This window comes from Anas platyrhynchos, chromosome Z (genome assembly GCF_047663525.1).
Source record: "Anas platyrhynchos isolate ZD024472 breed Pekin duck chromosome Z, IASCAAS_PekinDuck_T2T, whole genome shotgun sequence".
Classification (NCBI taxonomy): domain Eukaryota; kingdom Metazoa; phylum Chordata; class Aves; order Anseriformes; family Anatidae; genus Anas; species Anas platyrhynchos.
Window position 1 is genome coordinate 725,217 of NC_092621.1, and position 22,900 is coordinate 748,116.

General features: G+C 56.1%; 1 protein-coding gene across 1 annotated transcript; it reads right to left on the reverse strand.

Annotated features, from left to right (window-relative positions):
- Nucleotides 1-5,385: 5,385 nt before the first annotated feature.
- On the reverse strand, nt 5,386-15,481 carry ST8SIA3 (ST8 alpha-N-acetyl-neuraminide alpha-2,8-sialyltransferase 3). The gene is made up of 4 exons (XM_038171238.2): nt 15,201-15,481; nt 14,390-14,512; nt 11,750-12,307; nt 5,386-10,988 (listed from the first exon to the last, which is right to left on the reverse strand). Exons 1-4 carry the CDS (start codon nt 15,377-15,379, stop codon nt 10,706-10,708), a joined length of 1,143 nt encoding a protein of 380 aa, XP_038027166.1. The 5' UTR covers nt 15,380-15,481; the 3' UTR covers nt 5,386-10,705.
- Nucleotides 15,482-22,900: the final 7,419 nt, after the last annotated feature.

Sequence of the window (22,900 nt, forward strand, 5' to 3'; positions counted from 1 at the left end):
ATCAGCGGCGGCGAGGAGGAGGGGGGCGGGGCCGAGGGGCAGAGCCGGCCAATGGAGAAGCGGGGGGCGGGGCTTCGGAGCGGCCCTTAAAGATGCCGCGGCCCCTTTGTAGCGGCGCGGGGACGGGAACGGGGAACGGGGAACGGGGAACGGGGAACGGGGAACGGGGACGGCGCGGCCCCGACGGCACCGCCCGTCCCGTCCCGTCCCGTCCCGTCCCGTCCCGTCCCGTCCCGTCCCGTCCCGTCCCGTCCCGTCCCGTCCCGGGGCTCTGCCGCCGGGCACCGATCGCGGCCCTCGACGGCTCCCGGAGCGGAGCGGGGCTGCTGCGGGCGGCGGGACGGGGCCCGGCGGGGCAGCGCCTCCCGCACCGCGAGCACACGGGCACGGGCACACCGACACCGGGCACCCCCCGCCCCGTCCATCCCGTCCCGTCCCGTCCCTGCCCCGCTGCCGCCGTCCCCGTGCCCCGACAGCCGCCGCCGCTCCGCCCCGCACGGAGCTGCCCGCGTTGCCCCGGGGCACGGCGCCGCCTGCGCTCCGCGGGGCTCCCGGCCCGGTTCCTCGAGGTGGCTCCGTGCGTCCCCGCTGCTTCTGCCCCCGCTGCCCTCCCCCCCGGGGCTCGCGGTGCTCCCCGAGCTGCTCTCTGGCACCGAGCTGGTGCAAAACGCAGCTCCCCCCCCGCCCCGCTGCTGTCAGCCTGCGGTGGGAAAGGAAGAAACGGAGAAGGAAAGGAGAGCCCCGGCGCGAGGTGCCTTTGTTCGGGGCAAGTTATGCGTGAAATCTTTTTGTGCTTCCGAGGGGAAGGCAAAAGTCGGGGCTGGTTTTGGGGAGAGAGGCGAGTGCAGCCCCCCAGAGGCGGAGGTGCTGAGGTGGGCAGGGAGAAGCGGGTGGGCAGCAGAGGCTGGCAGCCAGGTGCTGCAGGTGCATCCGCAGCCTTTCCTTTCCCCTTTTTCCCCTTTCCCCTTCCCCTCTCGCAGAACGGCTCAGGCCGCAGGCACCTCGGATGCCATGCACTGCGCCAAGGCAGGGGCAGCTGCATCCCGTGGGGTTTGTGGCACCACAGACGGTGACACAACTTTCTGCACAACCCGTGCCAGCATCTGACTGCCCACGCAGTAAAAAAGGTGGCTTCTTGTGTTCAGAGCGAGCCTGATGTGTTCTGGTTGGTGCCCGTTGCCAGTGGGCACAGCAGGGGAGCGCAGGGCTCCCCCACACGCCCGCACACGTGCTGTATGTGCAATATATAAATAAAATCACAGACACACAAGGAGAAGAGCAGCGGATACAAAAAAATAAAAGCAAGCCTGGTTAATTTGCAGTTGGGATCCTCTTGCTCACGCTGACCAGGTGCCATGCCCAGCTCACAGCAGGCACATGGCATTGCCAGGGTGGGCTCTGCGGAGACATTTTGATCCCCCTTGATCCCTATTGATCCTTTTGCTGTCAGAAAAGCCATCTGCACGCAGGTATCTCAGAGGCCACCACAACACATTTTTATTAATTTGGGCGTACTTCGCCTTTAGTCTGTGCTGGAGGGCAAAAAATGTGTAACTTCTGCAGTCCAGCGGGGACCCCGAGATTTGGGGATCGTATGCGTATGGTGGCTTATTACACTTACAGGTGAGTCTGTGTCCCTCGGTTCTGGGGTCTGTCACTCCCAGCTGGCTGAGCCAAGGTCTCCCACATCCTTGAGACGAGGATGACCAAACTGGGCTCGTTTGTTAAGCGCTGTGAGCTGAACGGGGCAGCTGCTCGGTGTGAGAGCTGGCCGCGGTTACTCTAATTATTAATTGCTGGCTACACTTTAGCTGGCTTTGGCTCACTTTGTTTGCTCAAAGTACTGCAAAGTTTTCTCTGCCCAAAATAAAAACGTCCTCGGGGACAGCGCAGCTCTGTGCACCGGGAAGTGCAGGAGAGGGGGTGACCGCGGCGCCCCGGCTGCGCTCCCCCAGCGCGGGACGTGGCGTGGGCACCGCGGGGCTTGCTCCTAAAATAGCCGGCGTGAGCGGGCCAGAGGCAGCGCAGATAATTTTCACCTGCTTTTAAGCAAATATTGCAAGTGTTTTCTTTTGGTGTTTTGAAATCGCTCTCGCAAGCACTTTCTTCTCTGTGGAGGGCAGCGGGGCCGGCTCCAGCCTGGTGACGCCAGTGGCTTTGCCAGGGACACCAGTGGGGCTGGGCACGGCTCCACGGGGGACCCAAAAACAGCACTTGGCCCAGCTGTCCAGGCACGAAGTTCTGCTCGTAAGAAGCAGAACTCAGAATTCTTCCCGATTTTTCTCGTCCCAGACAGGATTTCCAGCCACCAGCTCCAGTGCCCCAGGGCCCCTGCACATCCCCATGGGGCAGGAAGAGCAGCCTGGGTGCCAAGGGAAATCATGGGCCCTGTGGTGCCCACATCTCGGAAAAAAATGGGGAACCAAGAGGGGATGGGAGAAGATGGGGGCTGGGGAAGAGGAGTGGGGTGTTTGTGGGATCCTGCTCGCTGTGGGTTGGGGGACAGCCCCCACTGAGAGGGGTGGTAGGGCCACCCGTAGCGTGGCTGATGGCACACTTGGCTGCCAGGGCCATGGTTAACGATTAAAGCTGGCTCCAGTCTGCAATATTTATCTTGGGAGGGGGAGGACCCCAGCTTGTTTGGTTTGTGGGAAGTGTTGGGAAACGGTGACGCTGGTGCGGAGGGACCAGGCAGGGCTGGTGCGCAGTGGGGTCAGCGCGGGGTGGGTGTCCCTGTGTGGTGAGGTGGGGACGCTGCGGTGCCGGTGGGTGCACCTGCCCCTGCCACGAGCATTGCCTGCACCCACATGAGCCTGGTGTGGGCCACAGCTTCAGCAGAGGGAAAAACTGGGGATGCAATGGTTTGTATGGGTGGCAGGAGACACGTACAGACTCACCGTAGAGGCAAATGAAAGGCACAGGCACTGCTGTGCCATAAGTACTCAAACCCACAAAACTCGCCAAGTTCTGCACCCTGGGATGGTGCAGGAAGAACAAAATTTTCTGTTTCGGTTTCACGGCATGCACTTTGTACCAACAGTGGCAAAACGGGCACGTCGGCAGGAGCCCACGAGGTCTTACAAGCTGAGAGCAACCTGTTTTAGGCATATGTGCATTTACTGTCCTGATACAGTGACACACGGTTAAACCCGACTGAAGAGTGTAACATGTATTGTAGCACTGATCCCGCGTTAATTGGGAGGGAACTAGATTTTGTGACAGCTGATCTGTTTCTGCAGATAAGCTTTTAGGAAGAATTGCTGGGAACCGGCTTAGAATTTTAGCTATACAGGGGAGCACCGAAATTATCACTTTATACATAATTTTTGAGGTTGGGATCCCAAAAATAGCCCCTAGCAAGTGTTGCCAGACAATAAACGCTGACAATGTAGATCGATTTGGCAATTGTTTAGGTTTCAGCCGTGGTTAGAGGGAGAAAAACCCCGAGCAGGAGCTGTTAACAAATGAGGCACCGCGGGCACGCGCTGCAGCCGTTAACTCTGAGCGTGCAGGATCCTGCTGCGAGGGGGGCTGCTCCCTCTCAGCCCCAGCCTGCTGCCCTCGGAGTCCACAGCCTGGCGGCCCAAATCCTAAGACTGGGGATCCCTGCAGTGTCCTGCCATGGCAGGGGTGCTGATGGGGCTCAGGCAGAGGCAGGAGGGAGCCGGTGCACGCAGGCGCTGCCCTCACAGGCACTGGGCTAGGCTGTAAAGCAGAATTTGTGGGGACAGAACGCTCTGATTGCTGGATATCCGCTTCATTTCACAAGGGTGGAGAGGGATCCAATGCCCACAAACTGCCTCTAATAAAAGACCAGAGAGCTAAAGCATTTTTAATAGTGGCTGGGAAACCACTGTGAGAACTTAAACATAAGCCGGTGGCTCCAGCAGCGCAGCCCCTCGGTCACACTGCTCCTGCTGGGGGGGTGGCCGTGCTGCGGGGTCCCTGCGTGTGCCACATGTGCCACACGTGCCATGCTGCTGCTTCTTACAGCCTCTTCCAGCTGGGGAAACGTGGCTCTGGGAATCCAGGGGAGCATGGTTGAAAAGCAAAGCTCCTCTCGAGGAGCCGCCAGGAAACCCAAGCAGGGTCGAGGCAAGCCGCAAGTCCTCTCTTGGCCTGGAAAGTGGCCACCATGCAGAAATGGAGGAGAAGCGATCGATCGGCTCTGACACAGCACAACGACAGCTCTCGGGGCTCCAGATCCACGCGGCGAGGGGGCCGAGCGGTTCTGAGCCCCGGCTGGAATCCGGTAGGCGTGCGTCTGCCCCAAATGCCCGCTGACATGGGGGAACCAGAAGCCGAGGGGCTGCCCCCGTGTGCCGTGTGGTCTCAGTCTCCTGGCCTCACCACACGGCGTGATAAAGCCCAGGGCACACAACGTCCTCTGTGCCCAGGGCTGCTGGGCTGTGCCTGGCTGGGGGCTTTAATCGCAGACCCTAAAATCCTGAACAGCAAGCGAGTGGTGAGCAGTCAGATGACCAAGGATGAACGTAAGAGCAGCACATAAAATGTAAGGAGAGATTTGAGCCTGAGGCACAAATGAAAGAGCTAGCGAGGGAGCGCAGAAGTAAAACTTGGTGAGTTCATGGCCAGAAGCCCAAGGCGCGAGCTGTGCCGCGGCTCTGCGGGGAGGGCGAGCTGCTGGCAGGGAGCTGAGGGAGCTCTCGCTGCTTCGCCATCACAACGGGAGGAAGTTTCAGGTCCTGCAGGGGTCTGTCCTAGCCGGGCTCTGCTCAGTGTTTCCATTCCCAGCCGGCGGGACGGGCAAGAACCTCAGAAAATGAATCATCGGACATGGTGCTCTCCCGAGGTCCGTTCCAACCCCTACAACTCTGTGATCCTGTGATCCACCAGCCCGAAGGGTAATTAGCACTAATCACCTGATGCAGAAGCAGCATGGGGAACCCGGGCTGCCAGCGGGGCCGTGCGGGTGAGATGGGGTGCGAGCACCGCGCATCCCTCCTGGAGATTCGTACGGCAGGCACGAGGCCAAGAAAAGCAAACGCCGGTTCATCCACCGAGCATCTGTCACGGGTATCTCGAGAGGGATCGGCAGCAGAGGGCTTGAGCCGAGACCCCGCACCCTCAGTGCCTGGCTCCTGCCCAGCCCCGTGCCTGCAGCACAACGGGGGCTGCGCCGAGCCGCGCTTCTGCTGGGGCGCAGCGTCCGTGGCACCGTCACATCGTCTGTCTGAGCGTGTGTCCTGTACAATACACGGCCACACCACGTATCCTGTGCAATACGGAGCGGGGGCTGATTCAAATGATGATCTGGCGCTCTGCAGCGTGTGCCCACGGCACGGAAAAGCCCTCCAATTCGGGCCATGAATTATTATTGACAGCAGGCAGGTAAGAAAATACGGAAGGAAGAAGTGGACGCGGTTGAGTTTTACAGACTTCCAATGCACAATAAAACATTTTATTTAAAAACAATGCATTCAATATCGTGTTTTGGCACATGAGTCAATGTTGCAGGCACATTCACACCAAACAATAACACTGCTGGAGGATTCAAAGTGAATCATCGCGTTTTTCTCCACGAACTATGGTCACGACGAGTATGCGCTACTCCTGTACAGAAAGACCCAGGCTCCTTGCTCACAAACGTGACGAGGGATTTACATGCACAACGCGCTGTGCAGGCCACAGCCAAGCCTCGGCTGTGCGGCCACGTCTGGTACAAGCCGTGTCAGTCTGCGGGCCCGATCCTGATCGCGCTGAAGCCGACAGAGACCCTTGGGGGGGAGCGAGGCTCACCGCCAGTTCTGCTTGCAGCGGGTCTCACAACGTGTGCAGCTTCGCATGCCGGCCACCTGAGAGTGTACTCCGGCCCCTTGTGAACACCAGCCATTTAAAAATAAATAATACTTTTAGTATGGCCATTAAATAATGAATCCTTTAGTACAACTATGGCATTTTTTTTCTCTTTTTTTTTTTTTTTTTAATATTTATCTTTTTATCGAAAACAGCTCCATCAGGCATTTGAATAAAGACACATTCATGTACAGCAAACCTGCTTCCTAAGCCATTTGTTTTTGCAACCTCCGTTCCCAGTGAGTTATATTTCACGACTGCTTGCTTTTTGGTATACTCCACAACTAAAACCGGTAGCCAAAACGCCTTTTCTTTTAAAATGCATCCTGCTACCACTCACTGAAAAGATGCAAGCAACTAAAACACAAAAGGAAGATGCATGGAAGGAGGGCAGGTAAGACGCCTGTTTCCATTCCTATCTACACCTGCTCCTGCCGTTCCCGTCCACGGCTGTCCCCGGAGCTAGTCGGAGGCCTTCTCTCCACTTGGTAACCTGAAATGTTTTGTACTTACGAGTATTGATCACGCTGCATTACGCATCCCTTCATTTAGCTATATTTGCTTGTCTAGACATCCAGTAATAGTGTATATTTTCCCTGAACCGTCATGAATTCATTTAGATTGAGAGCAACAGGAAGATTTGGGGCCAAACAAAAGCGAAGGAAGAGTCTAGCCAGCACAATAAGGGATGCAGCTGGGATTTGCTGTCCTGAGGACGCAGAGCTGCAGCTGGCATCTTCCTGCAGCTGCGAGCCAGGCAGGAGCATGCTCGCTTTTTTAACAAAAATGCCATTTTCTGCCCTGGTTAAGGATCAAACCCATAACGTGGGGTTCTACGGGAAAACCAGCCTGAAAGAGGGGCTTGAGAAAGAAGCCCAGCCCTGGCCCTGAGGAACCAGGAGGGTCTTTACCCTCCTGGGGAGCAGAGCCGCCCGCACAGCCTGCCCTTCCCCTTCAGTCTCTAGGAAGAGCGGAATTCAAAGAGATCTAAGGGAACAGGCAGAAACAAAAGATGCACATTTTAAAGATGGTTTTCCACATTGCAACAGCTCGGACAAAAAATATTGATACTAAGAAGCAATTTACTTTGGGCTGTATTGCGCCATTGATTTTGGGGCAGAACTCCCCATTAAAATCAATGATTCTGAAATGTTCAATGTGGTTCTGAAAAATCAATGGGGAGTTTTGCTTAAAAATCAATGATATAATATGGCCCTTTGTCAATAATTTTTCTGTGCTCCCATTTCCGAATATTTGCAGTCGTTTCCACGCTGCCTTCCCTGCGCTCGGCTCCTCTTTGTGCCCCTGCGCAGCGGCACCGTGCCCTGGCCCCCCTCTGCCTCGGGCCAGGCCTCACTGCGAGCAGGAGGAACCCACGAGGTGCCCAAATTAGGGAAGCCAAGCGAAGCCCGTGCTGTGTAAGGCAGCTTTCCACCACAGCCCAGCACAGAAATGACGGCAGCCGTGGGGAGAACAGGCATGGCACGTGTGGGCGTCCTCCTGGCTTTATTGCAGTTACGGAAGTCGTTTATGTTTTAAAAAAAAAATAAACGATGACAATTTAAAGAACTGCCTTGGGGCTATTTAGGGTTTTGGTTTCAGCGTCTAAGTTTACCGATTATCTTCTAACACGGGTGCTGCAGAGCAGTCGCTCTGAGCAGCCAGAAGCCACGCACTGCCAGGACGGACGGACGGAGGCTCCGGCAGCGCCGCTGCTCCTTCCCTGCCCCTCTCCCAGCAATGCCAGGGCAGGAGCTGCCCCCGGCCGCTCCCCTCACTCAGTCCCTCTGCTGTTCTGCTGCCAGCCCCGCCAGGGACCCCCGGGGGTCCCGTGCTCCTGCCCAGCAGCCGCAGCCTCCCTGCAGGGCTGGTGTGGTGCCCCCAGAGCTTGGCCAGGCTGCGCTCCCTGCAGCACAAACAGCCCCGGAGGCACACAGATGGAAATCCGTGTGTTTAGGCTATGGAGGTTTACTTGCGAGGACGTCTAATTTAAAGCAGTAATGTCATGTAAAGAACACGCAGCAGCCAAGCAAGACCTGCCAGCGCAATTTTGCCATTGAGAGCCAGCAGCTGAAAACCACACAGAGTGCATTGGCCTCCACGTTGAAGCAAAGAGAATGATAACTGTTCATATTTCTTTGATTTGCTGATTAAAAATGACCTCTCCTGACACGAAGCTGACACGAAGGGTGTGGGGGGCCCTTTGCTCCCCCGGGCTCCCGGCCGAGCCGTGCGCTCAGCTGCGCACCGACCGCAGAGCAAATCGCCTGCCCTAGCCAACAGGCAGCCCCTGTGCAGCTCCACGGCAAATTGTATCAGAGATGATTAGTCGCCGCACGTCATTAGCAATTAGCGCAGAACCCTTCCTTCCCCGTGACAGTTCTCTTTTGCTGTTTTAGGCTGTGCTCTGGCACCCGGAGCAGGCTTTGTGGCCGGGCTCAGCTAGGCCGCGTGCTCCCTGCTCCTGCTCACCGCCAGCAGCGTTTCGGGCTGGGGCAGCCTGGCCCCTCGGCTCAGCCCCATGTTACACCACATTCCCCCGGGCACCACACCGAGCAGGGCAGGGCTGACCGCCCAAGGGTGCCATCCTGCCACCCTCAGCTCTGGGGTCCCCACGGCACTGGGGATAGCAGGGCTGGCTGCCCTGCTCTGCATCACCCCGACCGCGGCCCTCACCTGCTACTACAGCACAAATAATAAATGGCAATATTCATAATAAATCATATGGCACCACACGGCAGAACACGCTAGCGTCACGACACAGCTATGTCTTCATAATCACGGCTGCTAGAAGTCACACGCTGCTGTACGAACAGCAGTGAGCGCAGGATGATTGCGACAAGGGAAGCTGGAGATGCCAGCAGGGCCGGTGCAGGATTACACCCTGGGAAAGGGAACTCGGCAGTCAGGAGGTTTCTACACAAGCACGTCTGAAGTCACTCGTGGCCAGCAGGCCGGCATGCCATGCCAGACAGCATCCAAGCCCCTTCCACAGCTCTAAATGCCCATTGCAAAAGGAAAAGCCGGAAAATGCTGGATAATGAAACAGGGAAGAAGGAGGGGTTTTCAAAAGGGCTCTATAGCTCTCCGTATTCACAGCCAGTGCAGAGGGACGGAGTCCCTCCTTGCTGGAAGAAGCTGAATTTGGTCGTGTGGCGGATGCGGTGGCTTTTTCCCCCAAAGCACAGGAGGTGCCTGCTGTGGCTGGGGGCAGATTGAGGGGCTGGGGATGAGATCAGGCCGGGAGGGAGCTGGGCAGCCCAATGGGGTGGTTTGGGGGCTCAGGGCTCCCCCGGGAAGGGGATCCCCCTTCTGACCGCTGTGGGCTGGCTGTGGGCACTGGGCAATGCTCCGAGTCTGTGTGCAACCCGAGCCCCCTGCCCTCTTCCTACGTCTGCGTGTGGGTACGGAGTCACTGAAAAACTAAAAAGTGCAACCTTAAGGGATGATTTTAAATTGTCTTCTGCATCTTCTTTCAGCGTATAGTCAGTTCTCAGCGTCATACAGAATAATATAAAAATGTTAAAATACTTTTAAGCATACTCGTTTTAATTAGAAAAACAGTTACTTTACAGGCTCCTTTATCCTGAGACATCATGGCCAAGATTTTCACATATGTGACCCTAAGATTTGTCCTTTTTGCAACCAGCCTGCTTCTCAAAGGTCCTTAAAAAGCTGTGCCTCCCTTTGACCGCACCGACTGTGAGCGGAAAACGAGGCCACTAATTCAGTTGTCTGACCGCAGACCTCGGGATGTAAATGGGGAAATCCAGTAATTGTATTTCCTGCTCCCTGTGCTCCAGCTTCCCTTTAAAAGCCATTTTTTAGCAACTTGGAAGTCCTGATTTCATTGCGCTGCCTGCCTGGCTGGCTCCCCCCGACCCGCTCACCCTCGCGGGTGCTTGGTGGGGCCGGGCCGTGGGGACCCCCGGGCACATCTCCGCCGAGCGGCGTGGGCTCCCCGGTGCCTCCCTGCACTGTGGTACAGGCACAGGCTCTGTGTGCTCACAGCCGAGGAGACGTCGTCTCCCAAAACGTGCTTCCCACCGAGGATGCAGCCTCGAGAGGGGCACACAGCCTGGCGCCGCCCTGGGGCTCGCCTCACCACGGGGTGGACACTCCTCGGAGACCCACGGCCGCCCGTTGGGCATTCAACAACCAAAATTAACAGACCAAAGAGTGTCACACAGGTGTGAGTGAAAATGTTTCAGTCGGTCTAATTTGGACTAGGGAGTGGCCCCAACTGCCTTAAAACACCGGCGTATTCTAAGAGTGATAGAAATGCCTAGCTAAAGTACAAGCCGTATTTTCACCTTCTCCGCGAGGTCTTAAAAAAATGTAAAATTCAGTAAATACGAAAATACGCAAGCTGTGGAAATTTGGGATCTGCGCTGAAGAACTCGTCAGTGATGATACACTGCGATTCTGGGTGGCTTTTTCAGTCTGCCACGCCAAGTAGATGGATGCTGAGCTACTCATAGCAATGGATACGAGAGAAGCGATACCTTTTAAAATTAGCACTCCTAATTCTAATCTGAAAGGAACAATCGACTTAAGATGTTTAGAGGCATTTAGCGGAATGCTGAAATAGGAAAAGATTTTAAAACATACTTCATAGCATATATATAAATGCAAAATATTTCAACTTTGCTGTGCTGCTGCATGATTAGCATCCACAGAATTTGATAAATGCTTCTGCACTGCTAAATATGCTGAAACCCTTTGATGAACAGTGACATGGGTGATTAAAAAGCATCTTTCTATTATGGAAAATATTTTAGGGTGGGTATTATTATTATTTTTTTTTTTTTAGAATTGTATCTGAAGAATGTTTAACTCAGATTTGGGCACTTTTTAGACAATCATTTGGCACTTCGAGATTAGGTTCTTAGGCACAATGCGACAAGGTCAGTTTGGCCAGTCCTTCACCGTGCATCCTGTAGAGCAGCTGGAACTCTGCAGGCAGCTGGTGGGACTCCTGCCACTTGGTTGTGAACTTTGTTCCTTTCTTATCATAGTAGTGGTATGGGAGGTCTTCCCTCGTGTTGGGGTCGAACCCGAACGGCCAGAATCCGTACAAGTGAATCTCTTCGCATATGGCAGAAGCAAGCGTATACATGAGAATACCTGTGCTCAGCCGCTTGGGTGACAGGTGTTTGTTTTTCCAGTATCTGTGAAAAAAAAAAAAAAAAAGGCACGTTAGTATAGGGTATGCATAATGCCACGGGTTTGCTGTAAGAAAAAGAGAAAAAATTACTGCATGGAGACCGTCAAAAATGCTGCTGCATGGAGACCATCGGTGCTCACAGCTGTTAACCCAGCAATCTAAAGATTGCTGTTCTGGTCAGTCTGTCATGACCAGGACTGCAGAACTGCCTTATTACCAGCCTGCTTCTCTTTTGTGATCCCCTTCCACATGTCTTTTTGTTTTTTTAACCTGGAAAAGCAGTGCCCTATCCAGAAAGGTAGATTCACTGGCTCCTGGTCACACGCGCCACATTTTCCTTGTATAAATCAGTAGAGATTTGCTCGGATCACTCTGCAGATATCAGCTAGCATCCCCAGTTGCTAGCTGGGAAGAACAAGTTCTTCTATAAGTGGTGCTTTTCTCATGCAGAATCTCACTCAACTCCTCCGTACTCCTTCTGTCTCCGCGAAGCCCCGGCAGGAGCAGAGCCCATGGCACAGCACACCCTGTGCGCGCCACCAGCCCACCTCAGATGTGCCTCAGCACAAATCCCTACAGAAATAATTGAAGCACTCTCTGGAGCAATAACAAAAGTGCGTTTGCTCTGAAAGCAGATGGTATCGGGCCCTGACTTGCCAGACAGGGCCTATTAGGTTAGTCGTGAACAGAAAAATAAACGCCGTTGTGTTTATATAGAGAGAAATAGGTATTTTGACAAGTTAAATGTGAAAGAAAAACACACACCTGTTCACATGTTGCATTATATTTCCTGGCCAAGCCAACTGGACCTTTAGTTGCCCTCTGTGCTCGACAAAGAAGTCAACCAGTGTTCTTGTGACCGTTGCTGATGTGTGGAAGAAGAAAGCCGGGATCCACAGAATGGCTCCATCGAGCTTTTTGAGACTTAAAAAGAAGTTGTTGCGATCCTGAATGGTCAAGAGATTGTTGTAATACTTCTCCAGGATGCTGGGGTTGAAGGTTGTGAGATTGGTTTTCCTTCCAACATCTTTTTGGAATGCCTCAGTGGGAGCAAAATTGCAACGAAAAACAAAATCGGATTTGTCTATTTCTTGTCCGCACTGACTCCCGGTCAGGATCCCGCTGTTTCCAACCACGGCACAGATGTTGTAATGCTTATTGAGGATCGGAGACACGTCTGGAAGCAGCGATCTGAAGTTATTGCTGATAGAAAAAACGTACTTATGGCTGGAATAATCATAATGCATCAGCTGGCCGATCCGGACACTATTCTTGGTCAAAGAAAAATTTTTTATGACATCGACATGCTGAAGGATTTCTTGCCTAAAATAAAACAGAAAGACAAAAGAAACCATTGAGTTATGCTTCCCCCTTTTCTGTGGTAGAGAGATTTATTTCCAGATGGATTTTTTTATTTTTTTTAATGCAGCAAAGCAGTTTCCTGAGCAATGTGGTGCAACGGCTTTAAAATTAATATACAGAAATAGGAACGAGGGAGCTGGCTGCTCACCCCGTGCTCCGCTTGGCTTTACTGGCCTGTCCTGACTGATGCCAGCTACGGATGTGTCCGTGTCTGCGGCGATAGTGTCAGGACTAAAACCTCGGATTTGCCACATAAGTGTGAGGACTGTAAGGAACAGCACACACTTCCCACGTTCACCTTCCTGAAGCGTAGGGCGAAGCACATTTCTGTTTGTGCTGCGACATGCCTGCTGGAAGGGTTTGCTGCTGCTGCTGTTCTCTGCACATATTTCACTCGGTTCTGGACCACGGATCTCTGGTAATGATGGATATTGTGTTTGCCATGACGCATTTGAAGCAAAACCAAGAAGTCCAGCTGAATTAACAGACACGTAGCTGATTTTTTAAATACAAGTATTTCTTGTGTTCCCATTACGGAGCTTTGAGTCACAAAACAAGTGACAGTCACTGTCTCCCTTTATGTAAACATAATTCCTTAATGTCTTTTTTGAGCAAGCACGCCAGCATCTTTGCAAGGGTTATTAGGAACACTTAAAAAAACAAACAAAACCAACCCTGCTCAGGAATTTCCCTAGCAGGGCATAAAATTAGAAAACCAATACCACTTTATTTGCTCATGTTTATGGAAAACAAACAACCTTTCTTCCAGCTCGCATCCTCCAATGTCTAAGCATTAATGGAGTCCCACTGGGTACCCTCATTATGGGTTATGGCTGACAGACAAATGCAGAGGCAGATCCTGAGGCATTAGCTAAAACCAGCAGAGGGGTGACACTGAGTTATTTATTAAGAATGAGCTGGTGGTGCCAGGAACGAAGCCATACTACGGGGGGGCACTGCTCCACCAGCCGGGGAGATCCCAGGAAGGGGATGGGGCAGGCAAAGTGCCATCGCCTCTCGGATGCCCACAGCTCCTTTGGGGCTCCTCTGGGGCTCCTGATGGGCGGTGGGCAGCTTTTGGCAGTGCTGGAAGTTCATCATCGGCCTGCTGTGCCCGCAGCAGTGCTGCCCCAGGACTGGAGATGTGAATGTGCAGCTGGTGCTGCAGGGCTGCAGTGCCCCACTCTGCAGGGCTGAGGGACCTGGGTGGGATATGTGAACAGTCACGGTGCGGCCCCAAACCAGCAGGCATTCATCAAGACACAGCCAGAGCCAAGATGGCAGTAGCTATCTTAAATGGCTATAGGATGCTGTTTTCTTTAACTTCCCTGCTGTATATAAATACTGCAGTAAGGCCAATAAATACTAGAGACATCACCGAGTTCACATCACGGTGGGGAAAAGAAAAGCCCATTTTGCTCCACATGAAGCACAGGGCAGCTTTGAGGCAGCTTAAGGAACTGAGAAATTCCTTCTATTGCCACGAGGCCGTGAAAGTCAGCGCACCCTGTGATGGGAGGCAGAAGCCAATGTGCCGTGAGGGCATCTCAGGGGGGTCCGGGCTTGGTGGTCCCCCGAGCTGCCCCCAGCCCACCTGGCCAGCTGGCACGGTGGCAGGAGGCAGAGCCGCACTGAATTTGCTCAGAGCTGCTGGCGGCTGGGAAGTTGTGCTGGGCGTGCTCTGCCCTCAGTGAACGTGGCACTGGGTGGCTGCTACAGGCCGATTTGTTTCGAGTTTTAAGCAGCCAGCCATTTATCTTGATAAATGACAATTTCTCTCACACTCTGGGAAACTGGGTCATGTTCCGTTTGGTAAAAGGATGCGTGTTGCAGCTTGGTGTCCTGCTCTGAGATAATCAATTCCTCCACGATAACTGTAACCATCTTGGGAAATGCTCTGATTCAGCCTTTGTTTCTCACGGCTGGCAAATTACTCAGAACTCAGAGTATTTAGCAACCCCAGACTGCATTTTCTTACCCCCTCGGGGAACAGGGATAACCTCGGGGAAGGTGAGAGGGGGCGAGCGGGCGCCGAGCGCTCACCTCTGGTGCGCGAAGGCGGTCCGGTTGAACACCCACTTGGAGGGCTTCTCCTGCAGCTCGTGGCTCAGGGAGTTCGTGATGGGCACGAACGAGGGGTCCAGGAACTTCAGCGCGAACTGCGACCTGCAAGGGAGAGCACGGACCCACACGGGCACGGGGGCACAAGCACAGGGGCACGGGCACAGGGCGCACAGCCAGGGGCGCACAGCCAGGGGCGCACACCGAGGGGCACAAACCCAGGGGCACAAACCCAGGGGCGCACACCCGGGGCACACCCAGGGGCACACGGAGGCCGTGCCCCGTCTCCAGCCGAGCCCGAGCCGGGGGCAGCACCACGGACAGCGCCGGCTGCTCCGCGCCGCTCCCCGACGGGCCGGGCCGGGCCGGGCCGTGCCCAAATGCGCCGGGATGCGCCGGGCCAAGCCGAGCCGTGCCGAGCTGCACCGAGCCGAGCCGTGCCGAGCTGCACCGAGCCGAGCCGCCGCCCACCCTGCAGCCCCCCCCAGGCGCCGAGGATCCCACGCCCGGCCCGGGAGCGCCGCGCTCCGGGGGCGCCGCCCGCCTCCCGCAGCCCCGGGGATGGCGGGGCCGGGGCCGGGCCGTGCCGGGGGTCCCCGGGCTGCGGGGCAGCGGCGGCGGGGCCGGGCCGGGGCCGCGGGGCCTTCCCGGGGCCTTCCCGCGGGGCCCCGCCGAGCAGCGCCGCGGCTCCCCCGGCACCGGCTGCGGGATGCTGGGGTGCCGGGGGTGGGACGGGTGGGACGGGAAGGCCCCCGCCCCCGGGCCGAGCCCCCCCCCCCCAGGCTGGCCTCACCTGAATCCCGCGTGGAACATGTACATGCGGGGCCCCCCCGGGCCGGCGGCGCGGGGCGCGCCGAAGATGTTGTCCTTCTTGAGCGAGACGTAGCTGATGAGGGAGAGGATGAGCAGCGCGATGCTCAGCATCACCAGCCCCAGCACGCTGGCCACCCGCACCATCTTGCAGCTCCTCATGCCGGGAGGCGGCCCCGCGGCTGGGCGTGTGCGGGGGGGGCGCCGCGGGGCTGCATGCGGGGGGGGTGGCGGGCGCGGGGGCGGCGGGCTCGGCCCGGCGGCGGGGACGGGGCCGGCAGCGCCGAGAAAATGGAGGGAGCGAGCGAGCGGCGGCGCTGAAATGGCAGCCGCAACCCCAAGGCCCGGCTCCCGCAGCCCCGAGCGCCGCCGGCCCCCCCCGCCGCCCCGCCGCACGGCCCGGCCCCCCCCCCGGCCCCGCTTCCCTCCGGCAGCCCCGGGGGTGCGCCCCGACGGCTGCCCCCGAAGGCCCCGGGGTGCCCCCGGAGCCCGGTGGGATCGGGGCTACCCCCCCGGACCGTTCCTCGGCCCCGTGCCCCCTCCGCCAACGGCTCCCGGCTGCGCTTTGGGCTGCACCCTGCAAGCCCGTGGGGTCCCCAAGCCTGCGGTGCCCCCAAACCCGCGGTGCCCCCAGCCCCACGGTGTCCCCCTGGCAGGAGGGCTGGGGGCTGCCGGGGGCTGCAGATGGCCAGTACAGCGCTGTGGGGTCTGCCTCTCAGTCTTGGTGCTGTAAAACGCACCCAAAGACCCCTTGCTTTCTAAAACCAAGGAGTTCAGGCCACGGTGCGACCTACAAGAGCCCTGGCTGCAATTAACTGGCCCGTAAATGACCCAGCAACCTTGAAGTGAACTCCGGGAGAGCCCCACTTCTGCACACCGAGGAGCATTGGTCTCCTCCGAGCACAACTTGTGCATGCTGCAGTACTTGCCGTGTTTCTTCAAGCTCCATTTCTTTTTCCTTATGAAGCTCACCCCCATAGACAGCTCTGCCTCTGAGCCCTGAGTTCATAGAAGTGCCTTATAAATAATAAATATTGTCTTTGTAGCACCAGCCTTGCTCTGGGCTATATCCTACAAGCTCCCCATGCATGAGGCTCTCTTTGAAGAGGTGGAACATGAGGAGCTTGCAGGGCTGGGTTTTACGTCACAGCATGGTTCTCCAGCCTTCGCTGGGAATTTGGCCTGAGTATGGCCCGGAGGACTGCATCCCAGTGCCCTGGGATCCTTGTGGCTTCGGCAGAGAGGGAAGAGAATGCAAATTGAGGAAATAATGCTGCTTTGATACACGGCAGGCAGCTTTTTTGCATGGCTCTTCACATGGCTTCCCATCAGCTGCTCTGCTGCTGTCCCCACAGTGCGTGCTGTCCCCAGCTTCGGCACGTCCACCCAGTGTGCTCAGGACATAGCATCCATGACTTTTTACAGTTAGATACTTTGGAAATCAATTCTGTAATGTCTAGCATTAAGTCTTAGGTGGTTTGTGGCCACGCGTGTTGGGGCTGGGTGTAAGCTCCTAGGGGTAGGACCACGCAGTCCTCACGTCCTTTCTTTTGGGGCGCAGGCACAGGCCCGGCGTGCAGCTGGGGGAGCAGAGGGGCTGCGGCCTGAGATGCAGCCAAACCTTGTCCCGAGACGCTGCATGGCACCGGCTGTGTGCTGCAGGAGGGCTGAGGGCAACGCGGGGCGCAGAGGGGAGCAGAGCGCAGCGCTGCGGGCAGGACATGGGGACTGTGGTGTGCCAGGCCCCCGCTGGCTGATGGTGCCCCCTGATCCCACCCGGTCTCTGCGCAGGGGACACCGGAGAGGGCGGCTGAGAGATGCGTCGGCAAGAAATACTTAAAAAGCCTGTCTCCAAAGTGCTCCGTTCTGCCCCGTTTCCCTGGCCCCAGCCCTGGCGGGGCCGCGCACCGGTCCCAGGGTGCTGTGCACGCGAGCACGTTGCAGGAGAAACAAAGGCAGTTTTTGCTTCAGATTCTTCAGAGATAGCAATATGTCAGGAGCCCCTAGAGAGGCTGAAAGTAAATGAATCAGTGCTAGAAAGTGAAGGATATCATCCGCACTGAATGGTGAAGAGGAGTCCTGAACAGTATCTTCATTGATTTTCCTGTAATTGACACAGAATCCCGGCTTGCCTGAGGGCTGCTGCGCGAGAGGAGTGGGGAGGCCCAGGTACAAGGAGCTGCCTTCCTGAGCCGCCAGAATTTCTCCTCAATTAGGTGGCGGATTTTTTGTGAGCACCTTTGAAAGAGGCAGTGGGCTGGCAAGCTGGCGTTTTCATTATTCACAGGGTGTTTTGCAAGCTGTGCTAAAGAAAGGGGGCAGAGGGAGACGCGCCTCGTGCCTCAGCATTGCCACGGCTTCCCACCAGCCCCAACCTGGGGATCGGAGAGGTCTGTCCCCACCCAAATGACCCTGGCTCTGTGAAAGTGCTGGTGTCCAGGCCCGCAGCGAGTCGTTGGCTGCTGATTAATACCTGTCCGTAAGTGAGTGTGCTTGCTAGAAAATACAGTGGTGGCACACAGCAGGAAATTTGTAGGAATTACTGTTTTGATTAGATTTCAGGTCTCCAAGGAGGAATATGCCTTCCCTATAAAACCCCTTCTGCCTGCAGCTTCGGTACGGCGGCTCGAGCGGCAGGACAGACAGACAGACAGAGCTGGTGTGCAGGCAGAGCCTGGCCAGGCAGCTCAGGGAGCTCCCTGAGCACATGCAGGATGTGCAGGCAGAGGAGACCTCCTCGCGTTTGGGGTAATCCTTGCCCCAAGGGGGGAGGCAGGCTGCACCTGGGTCAGCTGCTTGCCTGCAGCACTGGAAAAGGTGTTACAGTGCCTAAAATCCCATCAGAAGTGGAGTAAATCCCGACGTTGGTAGGAGGTTGGTTTTATGCAGGTTCTAGCTGTGCATCAGTGATGTGCCAGCTCTGGCTCCAGGCGCAGAGCCGAATTCCAGCTAAGCTGAGCTGCAGGTTGAACACATGAGGTTGATCATCGTAAATGTGATGGGGGAACCTCCTCACCCGTAATCTACCAGACATTTATGACTATCTGCTGCTCTGTCAGGAATACCAAGAGGTGTTTTAGCTGATACATGCCTTGTGATGGGCCAGTGGATGTGGGCAGTCAGTGGGGTTGGAGATAGCTCTGAGGTGGTCGGGTCCTGCCCCTGCCCCAGCCAGGGCAGCCAGAGCCGCGGCCAGGACGCATCCAGCCGGGGTTTGAACATCTCCTAGGATGGAGGCTCCGCAGCCCAGCACAACCTGCTCCGTGCCTGACCTCCCTCACAACACACGTTTGGGTGCAATTTCTCATATTTTGATCTGTGCCCATTGCTCCTTGTCCTGTCGCTGGCAGGAAGAGCCTGGCTCCCTCTTCTTTTTCTGTGTTCGGACACAGGGAAGCGATGTAATTAACGCCCTGAAAGGCACGGTGACAGCTCATTTGCAGCTGCACTCCATGGCCAGGGAGGGATCTCTTCTTTACAGCGCTTGGTGGTAACGTGTTCATCTGCCACTGCTAATTCAGCTGTTAATGCCTCCCTCTCAAGCTACAGCAAGCACATGTTTTTATTTGGTGCAAAGATTGGCTGTAATTCCTATTAAATTCTGCCTCCCCGGAGCAGTGGGGCGGTCAGGACGCTGGCTCCAAGCGCTGCGGCTCTGCTCGTGCTTCTCCTTGTCCCCTCTTGCTGGGGAGCTGGTGATAAAGGAGCCCCACTTTCTGCAAAAACTGTGAGACTTCGTAAAAAATTCCCAGGAAACTTTGGCATTGGGTGATTTTCTTCTTGCGATGCTGGGTGACAGTGCCCATGGACCACAGATCTGAAAGAAGCATCTGATTTTGGAGATTTTCTGATAATGAAAAACCAAAATCTCTGCAGCAAAACGCTGTCAATAAGTGCTGTGTTGCCAGTAAGGAAACAATATCCAACAGAGGCACATGGCAGGGTTCTTCCTGATGCTAGGGAGGACTGTGGAAGAGGAGAAATGTGTGTGAAGCAGGGACAAGGATTCAAGCAGGCAGAGAAGACAAGAGCTGAGGTATCAGTGGAGCAGAAATGCAGATACGCTACATAAAAGAAAGCAGGAGCATCGATCTGCTTTCATGTCCAACAGGGGAAATACCCATCGGGGTGAGCGTGCACTTAGGAACGGTTCCCCCTTTTTGACTTATTCATACAAATGGGACGTGGTCTTTTTAACTCTACAGGAAAGTTGTGCTTTGAAGAATTGCATCCGCTGAAATGAACCTTTTCAGAGCTGTTTTTCTGTCTCCTTCCCTTCTTTGAAGCCCATGCGTAGGGTCTCCAAGCAGTGAGGGCATCCTGGTCTGACTGACTGCACCCAAAATAGTTTTAAAGTCTCTTTAAAAACAAGTGCTTGCTAGCCTGCTGGTGTGTGAAGCTCTATGAATTTATTATCAGAAGCATTCTCCTTCCTCGGCTGCGTTCAGCTTTCGCTGCTGGTTTGCAGCATCTCCACTTGCACTGAAAATCTGTTCCCCGGGGAAGGAGGTAAAGAGAGAGCCACCTGCGACTCCAATCACGGGGCTGTATTAATAAACGCCTCTCTCCCGGAGTCCCTCGCTCCTAAAACATTTGCAGCAGCCAACAAAGGCAGAAACTCGCTGCAAGCAGGGCTGCAAAGGGGACGGCACCAGGGGACGGCCTGGGGGACACCGAGGTGCCAGCACGTGGCTGGGACAGCAGCGGGACACGTGCCTGAGCCGTGGTGGGCACCTTGCAGGAGCCTGTGCCTGGTGGGGAATTGCACAAACCATGAGCCATGGGCAGTGGCAGCCACCAAGGACACGAGCAAGGAGTGCCATTGAGTGGCCACAAAAAGCACGCAGGCGCTGCGACGGGGAGGGCAAGGGCAGGGACGAGCACCCTGCCATCCAGCTGGCACCAGGCTGGTCCCAGTGGCACCAGTCCGGACCCGGTGGCACCAGGCTGGTCCCGGTGGCACCCGGCTGGGCCCAGCGGCACCCAGGCCATCCCAGCAGCAGGGCAGCTCCGCTTTCCCTGAGTCACTCTCTTGAACGAAGGCCCCGGTTTTTCTGCTGATGCAGCGCCTCGGGTATCTAAATGCTTTGTTGAACGTCTGCCCAAGTGTGCGTAAGTGCTTTCAGGTTAGGTGGCTGCTGAATTGGGTTTCCTTGGACAATTATTTTCAACCTAAGTACCCAAAGCTTGCTTGAGCCCTTTTCTAAGTGCTTAAGTTATTATTTTTTTTTTAAACCTGGCGCTGTATCCTTATACCTGTGGTCAGAACAGTCCCAGATAAACAATTATTTTAATTACATTTGCAAAAAGCACTTGCTGGGCACAAAGGGCACGCATCTCCTGACTTCACTACACACGGCATTTTCTTTTAGCCTCTGACCTCCCAATTCTCCCGGTCCCAAGCACCTGCTCGGTGCAGCAAAGCCCCCAGCCAGGGGCTGGACCATGGTACCATCAGTGAATTCAGCCCAAAGCCTCAGCAGGCAATGATGGCAGAAGGAAGAAATAATCTTGAAGGGCCAAAAGAGAGAAAGCTCCTGCCCCCAGCAAACCGTGCTGGTGGTGCCCGGGCAGGGCGAGGGGCAGCCCCCAGCGTCCCGCAGTGATGTGCTGAGCTGCTCGCTGCTGCCCCATGGACGCTGCCCTCAGCCTGCAGGGACAAACCCGGCATCCCGGCCCCTGGACGTGGCCCTCGGGGACGTGACCGACCGCTGGCGCTGCCCTGACCTCCCCGAGGACAAACATCTCTGCTACAGAAAATCCTAATGAAGGGGCTGGGGCTGGGAAGGGTAACGGGGCGATTAGTGGTGTGCATGCAGCTGAGCTTCCTGCAGATTACTTGTATTTAGGCTTAATCCCCCACATTGAAAAAAAAAAAAATCCCAAATCTCTTCAGTTTTTTATGGAGTGATTATCACAGCCTCCGGAATGATTGTGTAAAAATTAATCTTGGGGGATGAGATTGGTTTTGGAGCTGCGGCGCGGTGCCGGCCAGGCGGCTGAGCTGGTAAACAAGCCTGGGCCACGGAGGGGGCCCTGTGCCCACGTCGGCCCCCTCAGCATCGTGCGGGGCATTGCCAGCTCAGGATCAATGTGGGTGCCAGCAGGACGGGCTGTGGCAGTGTCCCGGTGCCCTCGGTGCCATCGGAGGCTGCCCGGTGCCCGTGTCCCCCGGCAGCCCCCAGCACGGCGGCGCGGCCACCCCAGGGCCCCGGTCCAAGGAGGTGCCTCAGCGCAGCGCCAGGGGTGCACGGCGTCCTGCTGACAGGCGTGATGGATCTGTAACTATTCCGAAGTGCTCCATGAATATTGCATGCGGATCCACTTATTGGAGCCTCCGCTGCAGGGGCACCTCGGCCTGCTCTAATCGTGGCCGTCAGGAAATGCAAGCAGGGGAAGAAGAGTTCGAGATCAGCCCTTCTGCTGCCAGCCCACGAGACCGGAGAGCGGTGCCGGAGGGCACGGGGCTCCCGGCCTGGTTTTCCCCCGTTTTGGATTCCCAGCCCTAAAGCAAGGTGCCTGCAGGTTCGGGAAGCGAACCAGAGGAGCCACCCAGACTGTTTTTTTTGCTTTAATTCACGCAGGGACATTTAGCCAGGAGTTGGAGCCTTTGCCTTGCTTTAATTTTGTGCATTAATCAGCAGGAGAGGGGCACATTTTAGTTTGATGTAGATGGTCACCATCCCTTTCCCATTTACACCCATGTGGCTCCATTGATTTCATTAGGATCCGCCAGGCAGAGATGAGAGCGGAACCCGGGCCCTTAATGAAGACGACTGTTAGCAAAGGCGGAATGATGGAAAATAATTAACCCTGCACGAAAACGCACGATGCTGAAAGGGAGGGATACATAATTTAGGAATCAGGAGGCCGTTGGGCAGTATTGATGGCAGACAGCATGTCTGAGCAGCACCACATGCCCAGAGTCGCCCCGCTCGCCGTGGCCCCGGGCCAGCTCCGCTGCGGGGGCTGCCGAGGCTGCTCCCCCTGCTCCTCCGCTGGGCAGGGCCAGATGTGCTGCCTCTGCTGGCGGAGCCTCGGCCAATTCTGTTAATTAAAGTTCTAATTGTGCTAAGGGAGCTCTGACCTCCGCGGCGGCCCCTTGCCCTCGTTCGCGAGGAGGATTGGATTATTCCTGCCTCTCCTGATTGTCCGTGCCTTCTTTGCTGCTAAAATATTCTCCCTGCTCCCTGATCAAATGACGTAAAAAGGCCAAACACGGGGCTTTCAACACCAATAACAAATACGCCGATTTATTTAAAGAGGCACCAGAAGCAGTCATTCAATGGGCAGTTTGTGGGGAGGGCTATAAGTGAACGCTCCCCCCTGGCAGTGCTTTAAGGCTCGGGTACTGGATTTAGGAGCTCCTTCGGTGCTTCCTTTCCCTCACACAGGCAGTGCTCAGGAACCAGCGACATGCCGTGGGCATTGGGGCTGTTCCCCACGCTGGGGATGGGGACAGCCCCGCTGGTAGCGGGATCATTTCAGGCACACCTCAGCTTCTGAGGCCGGCCCCAGCCCCGAGCAGCCCAGGTCCGTGCCCGGTGGGCGCACCAGGAGAAGATGCCCGTGCCAGAGCACCCCACGAGGTGCCCGCTCCCAGCCAGTGGGTGCCTGGTGCCGGGCCCCTGGAGGCAGGCACACGGGGAGCTGGGCGAGGTGTGAGCCAGCGGCCATCCGCGA

Excerpts from the sequence above, each read along its gene's own strand:
- ST8SIA3 (XM_038171238.2), bottom strand. The coding sequence starts at position 15,379 with ATGAGGAGCTGCAAGATGGTGCGGGTGGCCAGCGTGCTGGGGCTGGTG. Across the intron at positions 14,513-15,200 it reads ATGTTCCACGCGGGATTCAG|GTCGCAGTTCGCGCTGAAGT; the intron begins GTGAGGCCAGCC and ends TCTCCCTTGCAG. Across the intron at positions 12,308-14,389 it reads ACCGCCTTCGCGCACCAGAG|GCAAGAAATCCTTCAGCATG; the intron begins GTGAGCGCTCGG and ends GTTTTATTTTAG.